Source organism: Oncorhynchus clarkii, chromosome 29, assembly GCF_045791955.1.
Source record: "Oncorhynchus clarkii lewisi isolate Uvic-CL-2024 chromosome 29, UVic_Ocla_1.0, whole genome shotgun sequence".
NCBI classification, from domain to species: Eukaryota; Metazoa; Chordata; class Actinopteri; order Salmoniformes; family Salmonidae; genus Oncorhynchus; species Oncorhynchus clarkii.
In genome coordinates, this window is record NC_092175.1 from 3,380,230 (window position 1) to 3,390,208 (window position 9,979).

Genomic DNA, 9,979 nt, shown 5'->3' on the forward strand with positions numbered 1-9,979 from the left:
ATGACTGGTTTCACATTTGTCTCCAGCGCTCATAATAAGACAATATAGATCTAAAACAAGTGTAATTTATATTTACAATCCCCTTATCCAAATGGATTACTAATTTACTTACCAAGATCAATAGCTTTGTAAGTTATAAATTACAGTGCATGGAAAATTGTATTATTTCTATTGAAAAAATGAAGTAGGTGCTTTTCCCACCAGTATGTTCTCTCGACCTTATTCATGGTTCCATCACGCGTAAAGGTGGTGGAGTTATTAGGGAATTAGTCAAGGTCAGAATATGGTGTATCTGTAGACATACCTCTGCCACACCTTCAAGTTTCCAAGTTTTAATGTCACATACACAAATACACTGAAATACCTTTCTTGCAAACTCAAAACCCATCAATGCAATAATCAATAACAATGTATTACTAGAAAAAAACCACAATAAATAAAAAATAAGAAATATGAAAGTAAGTAAGTGTTAGGTTCTAATTTTCAGAGTAAATAACTCACGGACACCAGAGAAGCTTAACCATGTTTAATTATTACCAAAGGGACGATACAGCTGCATTCAGACAAAAACATGTGATGGAGGTAGATGAGTATAGCGGTAAGGGGACAAGGCAACAGGTTATAAGATAAGCAGAGTAGAAGCAGCTTGTATGTGAGTGGGTTTGTGGGTGTCAGTTTAAATGTGTGCGCATATTATGTGTAAGTGAGCAAATGATGGAGTGAGTGTTTGTGTGTGTGTTCATTTATTCCATCTCCACCTCAACCCAATGGCGAGTGAATAGCATGCTGTTCTCATGCTTAAATTCAAGGTCAGAATACGTGTATCGAGGAAAGTGCATAAAAAGGGAATTTCATTCCAATTACGCGTGCTTAACTCGGGCCGGAATTCCCTTCTAATGATTTGCAGTCGATTTGTGTCAATGTTTCATGTATTTAACTCATTCTTCTTTCTCTTACTCTTCCTCTCATTCTGCATTTTCTTTGCCATCTCTCCCTCCTCCCTCTCCCTCCCATTCCTTCACACCCTCTTTCAGTCGCCAGCCGGCCAGCTCGGAGCCAGGCTACTGCAGTGCGGGCAGCTCTCACTCCAAGTCCTTTGACCAGCTGCGCTACGCCCCCTGCTTGGGGGGCTCAAGTGGAGGTGGAAGGGGTGACGGAGCAGACTCCCTGAGCGTCACCTCAGCCGGCTCCAGCAGCTCCGACGTCGAGGAGATAAATATCAGCTTCATCTCCGACTCGCCTGACGCCCACGAGCGAAAGGTGAGAGATTTTTTATTATCTTTATGTTATATTATGTTTTAGTTATCCATTTATACTGGAAGGTAAGTTAAGACTATTTACAATGAAGACATGTCAGAGGACAGTGTGCTATTGAATTCTGTCATTGTTGATGTCTCTAAGCAGGAAGTTGCTCCACTGTGTAAGATGTTGATGTCATATCATTGAGTCTACCTTTAAAGACCATGATACCAGTATGATCACTATAGCGGTACTACTGTCATAGCATAGTATAACTCTTCCAGCCCACAAGAAACAGCCCATGTGAAGCCCACTGGTGACTGTAGCTCTTAATTCCTTTTCTATAGACCTCCACGCCTTCCGTAAAACATTCCAATTCCACGTTAGGGAAGTGCGGCCCCTTGCCTGACCTGGCACCCACGGTACTATTTACTACTTCCTGTACCATATTTCTGTTTCACCTACACTAGCTTGTGGCACAGCCATTTCACACTACCATCAAAGGACTGTGCTGTTTGCACTGTTTCTATCTATCTGTGTGACGTCACCATTACATCATCCCTGTAGCCATTTTTGGGGCGAGAATGGCGTGTGCATGTTGAGTAGTTTTGATTTATGCGTCTGCTCACGTTGATCATCATCGCACTTTGACCTGTTTGTTTTGACTGGTTTCATTTGTTGTGTCTTTAATTGGGGATGAAGAGTTCACCTTGTATCCATACTGCTCATAACAACTCAATAGAAGTAGCATTGTGGGTTTCACCCGGTCGCACATTCATCACTCCATATTTTTCATTGTGTTTTCTTCATGCATGTCATGTTAATGGCATGTTCAAGTCATGCAAGCACTACCCCATTACTCATAATGTAAAACAACACCAGTCTCAATTCCAGTGTTCCCAAATGTTTGTCAAAATACACTGGAATTCATTCAACAGTTTCCAAACGTGAAATGTACCTGTTTAAGATGCATTGCTTTCCTTGATTGCATTTCAACAGTCCCCCTTCTCTCTTGGTCTCTCTCCAGTTCTGGGAGTCCACTTCTCTGTCCTCCTTGGACGCCTCTGGTGTGGGATCTGGCTCGGGCTCCAGCAGCGCCTCCTCCTCCTCCATGTCCTCCACGCCCGTGGTAGGGGCTGGCTCCCGCTCGCACAAGCGCTCCATGTCAGGTGTGTCCAACTACTCATCGCTGTCACTGCCCCTCTACAACCAGCAGGTGGACGATTGCTGCATCATCCGGGTCAGCCTGGACGTGGACAACGGCAACATGTACAAGAGCATCTTGGTGAGCTGCTGCGTTTGTGATGATTATGGTAGATTGGAAAGAGAAATTCCCTGCCAATGTGTTCGATGGTTGTGGGGTCTGGTTGAGCCAATCCCAATGTCTTAATGTGATCATAATGTGATCTTCAGGTGACCAGTCAGGACAAGACGCCGGCGGTGATCAGGAAGGCCATGGTGAAACACAACCTGGACCGGGAGAGAGCGGAGGACTACGAACTGCTGCAGAAGATCTCGGAGGAGAAAGGTCAGTCAGCTGTCTGTCATGCTCACCTCAAGACTGGAATCTGAAAGATACAAACCTCAGAGTTGATGCATTTTGAACTACATTCTAAAGTTACAAACATTTCCGTGTTCCTGACCCATTTCCAATTCGTTCCTATCTCTGGTCCTACTGTACTTTTTTTTAGAAATATCTGTACACTATAAGCCTTGTCTAACTATCTCTCCGTCCATCTTCTCAACCATATTTTAACATTCCATTTTGTCTGTTGGTTCAATGTGTCTTTTAACCATACCTGTGTTTCTTTTGCAACCCCTTCCCTCCACAGAGCTGAAGATTCCAGACAATGCCAACGTTTTCTATGCCATGAACTCCTCGGCCAACTACGACTTTGTCCTGAAGAAACGTGGCTTCCCCAAGGTGGGCCGGACCAAGCATGTGGCCAGCTCCACACTGCCGCGCATGAAGCAGAACGGCCTGAAAATCGGCAAGGGCATCTTCTGAGGGGCTACACCATGTCCTCGCCCGCCTCCCGCTTCCTGCTGGGCTCTCTGGGTGCCACCTTTTAGTACCACCCTTGATGTGCCATGGTAGAGGGGCCAGCCGCCAGCTCGGTCTTGTGTTCGGCGTCTGAGCGTCAAAGCCTCAGAGGACTAATACAGCTGAGTGGGATGGAAAGCCCTATAGACCAATGAACTTGCACAAATGACTCCCTGTTAGCTTCAGCTCTCTGTGGACGTCCTAATCGATAGTGAGCACTCAAGAAGGAAAACTGAGGGGAAATGGTAACTGTATTTTATCCAGGTGCGTCTGAAAACGCCTTCCCTCTAAAGGAGTTACACTCCCTGTCATTTCTACAGAACCCTCCCTCAGCCGATGCAGCGTGTGTGTGTGTGTGTGTGTGTAAAGTAGTCAAGCACTCAGAGAAAGAGCGAGAGAGAGATGGAAACATGAATGTTGTATTGTGAAATGAACCGTGGTCTTTAAATGTCTAGTCTTTGATGAATGAAAGGACTGTTCTGGTCTGCTCCCTCCTTTATTTCTCTCTTTCATTAAGGCCTGTTTTCCTAGTGTACCAGGGTAGGGGTCAACTTCATTTCAATTCAGTTCATTCAGGAGATAAATGAAAGAGAGGAAAAGAAAGAACTCACACCACTCCGCGTGTGCCAAAGAGCAGAGAAGAGTGGACTATGAGATATGATCATAGACCGTTTTTTGGGAGCATAGAGATTGCAGTGGGGGAGTGAGTTTGCTTGCTGTTGAGAGATTCCTTGCACAGATGTGTGATTCTTTGTCTATGACTCTGATAGAAGATAATCTGATATGACGAGTCCTTGGTTTGTAGTACCCCATGTCTATCCATTTCTTACAGTATTGCAGCACTTATGATCAAACCTAACGTCCCTAATTGTCAGCAGCCAGGTCAGTGGTATTGTGGATTACAGTGTTAAAGCCTGTGTTCGTGCTCAAAAGGGTTTCTGAAATGATTGACTTTTTGAATGGGACCGTGTCACACTGTGTGTGTCCTGTGCATGACAGTAAACATTCTAAAAGGGACACAGGATTGGGTCTCTATCAGAGGGCAGGCTATATGTAGGCTGGCTATACTTTACTTCTATAGCCTTTTTACATATTGTGCCAACCTGAACCATAGTGTGCTGGCTCTGATATTTTATTTTTAACATGGTCCATTCCAGCACAGTTCCAGCCACTATGGTTGATGCATAACTAGGCCAGCGCAGTACAGCTTGGCTCAGCTCAGTACAGTAGTGTAAAAAGGGTATGTTTTCAGGTGCTATAATGACAGTTTTTCATATGTTAATTATCATAAGGATGGGTGGTCATAGGGGAGTGGCTATATGGACACTCCTGGTGCCCAAATTGCTGACGTTTTTTGTGCAGTGAGAGTCGAGTGGTGACGAATGGATTCAGTTCAGTCATTTCAGACAGTCTTCCTGATGTGCCGTTCCCAGCAAGCTAGTTTAATGCTTGTGGCTAAAAACTTGTCGGTCGAAGTTGGGACTTGGGAGTGTTCAGAATCCTTTAGTTTTTGTCTAATTAATAATTGTACAAAATGTAACGTTAGAGGTTTATGTCGTAGTAGTACATTTTTGGTGAAAATCACTATTGACTACACTATCTACTTCCCTATCCTTACTGCGTCAAGCGGGAGAGAAGGACACGGCGCCCTGTGTTGCGTTGGCTTGATGTGCAAACTCTCCCCATTGAGCAGTGTAGCATAACGGTGACATCCATCTAGATTACTACCAACATTACAAGTTATTTTTCATGTAGGCTGCTATCCTACTCAAAATAAAATAAAGTGGGATGGAACAAATTGGAGATGGTGACCAAATCCAGATGACCAATACTACAAGTTATTTCTCCCTTTCTATTACCAGTTTTAACTAGCGCCACGCTGCTGTTGCCAGCTAGCCAGCATAAACTAGCTGGGAAGGGCCTATCAGGACGACTGACTGAACCAAATCCACACTCGACTCTCAGCTGCGCGACATATGTCTATCACCTTTTAAGGTATGACCCAGGTGCAGACAGTGTTGAAGAAACAAAAGTTTATTCTTTAAACAGAGGCAGACAAACGACAGGTCAATGCAGGCAGAGGTCAATAATCCAGAGAGAGTGTAAGGCACCGGAACAGCAGACGGGCTCATGGTCAGGTGAGGCAGAGGTCAATAATCCAGAGTAGAGTGTAAGGCACCGGAACCGCAGACGGGCTCACGGTCAGGTGAGGCAGAGGTCAATAATCCAGAGAGAGTGTAAGGCACCGGAACAGCAGACGGGCTCATGGTCAGGTCAGGCAGAGGTCAATAATCCAGAGAGAGTGTAAGGCACCGGAACAGCAGGGGGGCTCATGGTCAGGTCAGGCAGAGGTCAATAATCCAGAGAGAGTGTAAGGCACCGGAACAGCAGGGGGGCTCATGGTCAGGTCAGGCAGAGGTCAATAATCCAGAGAGAGTGTAAGGCACCGGAGCAGCAGACGGGCTCATGGTCAGGTCAGGCAGAGGTCAATAATCCAGAGAGAGTGTAAGGCACCGGAACAGCAGACGGGCTCATGGTCAGGTGAGGCAGAGGTCGGTAATCCAGAGTAGAGGCAAAGGTACAGGACGGCAGGCAGGCTCAGGGCAGGTCAGGCAGAGGTCAATAATCCAGAGTAGAGTGTAAGGCACCGGAACTGCAGACGGGCTCACGCTCAGGTGAGGCAGAGGTCAATAATCCAGAGAGAGTGTAAGGCACCGGAGCAGCAGACGGGCTCATGGTCAGGTCAGGCAGAGGTCAATAATCCAGAGAGAGTGTAAGGCACCGGAACCGCAGGGGGGCTCATGGTCAGGTCAGGCAGAGGTCAATAATCCAGAGAGAGTGTAAGGCACCGGAACAGCAGACGGGCTCATGGTCAGGTCAGGCAGAGGTCAATAATCCAGAGAGAGTGTAAGGCACCGGAACAGCAGACGGGCTCATGGTCAGGTCAGGCAGAGGTCAATAATCCAGAGTAGAGTGTAAGGCACCGGAACCGCAGACGGGCTCATGATCAGGTGAGGCAGAGGTCGGTAATCCAGAGTAGAGGCAAAGGTACAGGACGGCAGGCAGGCTCAGGGCAGGCAGGCAGGCTCAGGGCAGGCAGGCTCAGGGCAGGCAGGCAGGCTCAGGGCAGGCAGAAAAGGTAACAACTGTGAAACTACAAAACAGGGACTATAGCGAAGACAGGAGCAAGGGAAATCGCTGGTAGGTTTGAACAAACAAAACGAACTGGCAACAGACAGACAGAAAACACAGGTATAAGTACCCAGGTGATAATGGGGAGGATGGGCGACACCTGGAGGGGGGAGGAGACAACCACAAGGATAGGTGAAACAGATCAGGGCATGACAATGTCATCCATTTGAGCACCGGTGTGTCCGTATAGCCTCTCCCTAGTCACATTATGTAAGTACTGCGTTATGAATGCATTCAACTGTGCTGGTTGGTGACAGTGATGGTTGCTGTATGTTTGTGAATAGTGGGGTCCGGGAGTCTACTGCCCTTATGTCATTCGTTGGACTTCATATCGGTGGTGTTGATGGAAGTTGCCCCTAAGCCCTGATTCAAGGTCAGTTTATATTCCTACGTCCTATGACCAAGGTTAGGATTGAGGTTGGGAACGCTAAACCTAGATCTGTGGTTAAAGACAACTTCTGTAATGCGTCAATGAATGAGGGATGGATCCTTTGTGCACATCTCAAACTTTTGTGTTTTTAAGTTCCCAGTTAATGTGTGGGTGTAAGTGAGAGTTCATCCCGGAATGTGTGCTTGTTGTTTCTCTTTTTTTGCGAATGTCAGTCATAAGGGGGGGGATGTCATAAAGATGTCAAAATTTCAGGTTTCACAAATGTTAGTCTGTGTGTGTGTGTGTGTGTGTGTGTGAAAGAGACTCTCTTCTGTGTCTGCATTGTTGTTGGTAAAAGTAAGGGCCAACGACTGCACCGATCAAACTAAGTTAGTCCCTCTCAGAAACACTGCCTGATCAGGAATATGTCCTCATGCCTCACCCTCTCACAATGATCCTCCTTAAAACCTTTGTGCCATCGCTCTCCATCACTGTCAACGACTCAGAACTCTAACGATTACCTGTTCAATGTTCTTTCTATGTTCTTTTTTGTATTTTTTGTATTATAAAAGACTCAATGTCCTTTGTACTTTAGATTTTTTTTTGTGTGTGTCTGCTTTATTTATTAACTTGTAAATACTTATGTAGCATTTTACATTTTGTTTCTTTTCCCATGCAATTACAAATGAATATGTAAATATACATGTGATTGTTATACCGCTGTATTTTCAGGGCCACTTGTCTCCATCTCCCTTTGACTTTGGTTGCTTTACATCCTGTCTTTTGTATAATGGTCAGTTTTGATATTGCTTTCCCCCTTATTGCGCTGTTTGTGATGGAGAAAAACCCACCTAATAAACACTTACCATGTGTCAAATCATCTGCATTTGTCTCTGCTGTACTACACTGTATATAAGAATACCCCACTGAAAAACACGTCAATGGGTATACATAAGGCAGTCATAACACCATTCAGAGTTGCAGTATGGTTCATAAAATCTTTATCTTTATAAAATCTTTATAAAATCTTTATTTATTATCATCCATGGAGTGATGTTTTCAAAATAAGTTGCTTTCAATACAGTGGAACAAAATAGTAATAAAACTGGGATATCAAAAGATGTGAAATATAATTAAATTCTACATCAAATCAAATGCAAGCTCTGTGTCCAATACATCAGTTCAAATGTCCTGTTGAACAAATTAGCAGTGACTACTGTCGCTCAGAAACTCACTCAGTGACTACTGTCGCTCAGAAACTCACTCAGTGACTACTGTCGCTCAGAAACTCACTCAGTGACTACTGTCGCTCAGAAACTCACTCAGTGACTACTGTCGCTCAGAAACTCACTCAGTGACTACTGTCGCTCAGAAACTCACTCAGTGACTACTGTCGCTCAGAAACTCACTCAGTGACTACTGTCGCTCAGAAACTCACTCAGTGACTACTGTCGCTCAGAAACTCACTCAGTGACTACTGTCGCTCAGAAACTCACTTACTGCTCTTTGTTAGGGCTCGACTCAATCACTATCGCAGAAGATCTGTGGTATAGTGCAATTGAAATGTAAAGGTAAATTACGATTGAGCGTTTGCCGTGAATGCTGTCACGCGATCCCTAGAACATTGCCTTTAAATGTAAATTGTGATACAGATTGAATGTAAATTCTGTGATACAGATTGAATCAAGCTGGCGGGTTGGTATTCTGGTGACGTCGTACGCCAGAATGGAAGAGCAGGAGCAGGCATGACACCCTCTCCCCACACAAGGCACTTAGGCTATTCCCTCTGAGTTGGGCTCCTTTTAAATACAATACACCTGTTGTAAAGTCCTGTTTTTTTCTCTGCTATTTCTTGTTTCATTGGATGATCATTGTGATGTGGTAATATGTTTTTTTTATGTGCACCTATTGCACTTGATGAAATAAAGCTTTTCCACACACAGGTCACATATACAATCAGTTGCCAGTTTATTAGGTACATCCATCTATTACCGGGTCGGAACCCCCTGTAGCCATGAAGGGATGCATCAGGTCAGCAACAATGTTCAGGTACACTGTGGCGTTCAAAACATTCGCCACACCATTACACCACCACCACCAGCCTGTACCGTCGACACCCGATAGGATGGGGCTATGAAGTCATGTCGCTTACGCCACAAATCCTGGTTCCGCCGTCAGCATGACGCAACAGGAACCGGGATTCGTCAGACCAGGCAATGTTTCGCCACTCCTCAATAATTGTGTTCTGCTGTTGGTGATCGTGTGCCCACTGGAGCCACTTCTTCTTGTTTTTAGTTAATAGGAGTGGAACCCGGTGTGGTCATTCTCAAATTCCATTCTACACATCATTGTTGTACTGCACCGTTATTTGCCTATTTGTGGCCAGGGCAAGCTTGCCTGATTCTTGCCATTCTCCTTCGACCTCCCTGTTTTCGCCCACAGGACCGCCACTGACTGATGTTCTTTGTTTATGGCACCATTCTCGGTAAACCTTAGACACGGTCATGCATGAAAAGCCCAGGAGGCTGGCCGTTTCGGAGATACAGGAACCGGCGCGCCTGGCACCAACAATCATACCACACTTAAAGTCGTTTAGGTCACTCGTTTTCCCCATTTTAACGTTCAATCAAACAGCAACTGAATGTCTCAATACCTGTCTGCCTTTATATAGCATGCCATGGCCACATGACTCAATGTCTGTAGGAGCGAACCAATTTTGTGAACGGGGAGGTGTACCTAACAAATTGGCTACTGAGTGAATGATCTCTCCCCTATATGAATCCTCATGTAAATTGTCAGAGAAATGTGAGCGGTGAAACACAAACTGCAATTAAGGGATTTCTCCAGTGTCAATTTCTCCCCTGTGTGTCTCGTCATGTGCACTTTCATATCTGTGCCAAAGCGGAAACATTTACCACAAAAACGACTAATATGTAGTATGAAGTTTCTCACGTGTGAATCCTTATATGCAACATGTATGCTTTCTGAATTAATCCTTTGCCACAAAAGTGATACGATTTCTCCCTTGTGTGGCTCCTGATGTAAACTTTCAGATGAGAGCTATTGCTGAAACCTTTGCCACAAAAGTGATACGATTTCTCCCTTGTGTGGCTCCTGATGTAAACTTTCAGATT

General features: G+C 45.1%; 1 protein-coding gene across 2 annotated transcripts in view; it reads left to right on the forward strand.

The window, feature by feature from the left end:
• The window catches only part of LOC139388417 (ral guanine nucleotide dissociation stimulator-like), a 65,123-nt gene extending 57,401 nt beyond the window's left edge, over positions 1–7,722 (forward strand). For both annotated transcript variants that reach the window (XM_071135062.1, XM_071135063.1), the window contains exons 13-17: positions 1,035–1,260; positions 1,587–1,661; positions 2,267–2,524; positions 2,653–2,767; positions 3,072–7,722. In XM_071135062.1, the coding sequence (XP_070991163.1) occupies positions 1,035–1,260; positions 1,587–1,661; positions 2,267–2,524; positions 2,653–2,767; positions 3,072–3,247 (850 nt within the window). In that variant the 3' untranslated portion in view covers positions 3,248–7,722. The remainder of the gene's footprint in view (positions 1–1,034; positions 1,261–1,586; positions 1,662–2,266; positions 2,525–2,652; positions 2,768–3,071) is intronic.
• The last annotated feature ends 2,257 nt before the right edge of the window (positions 7,723–9,979 follow it).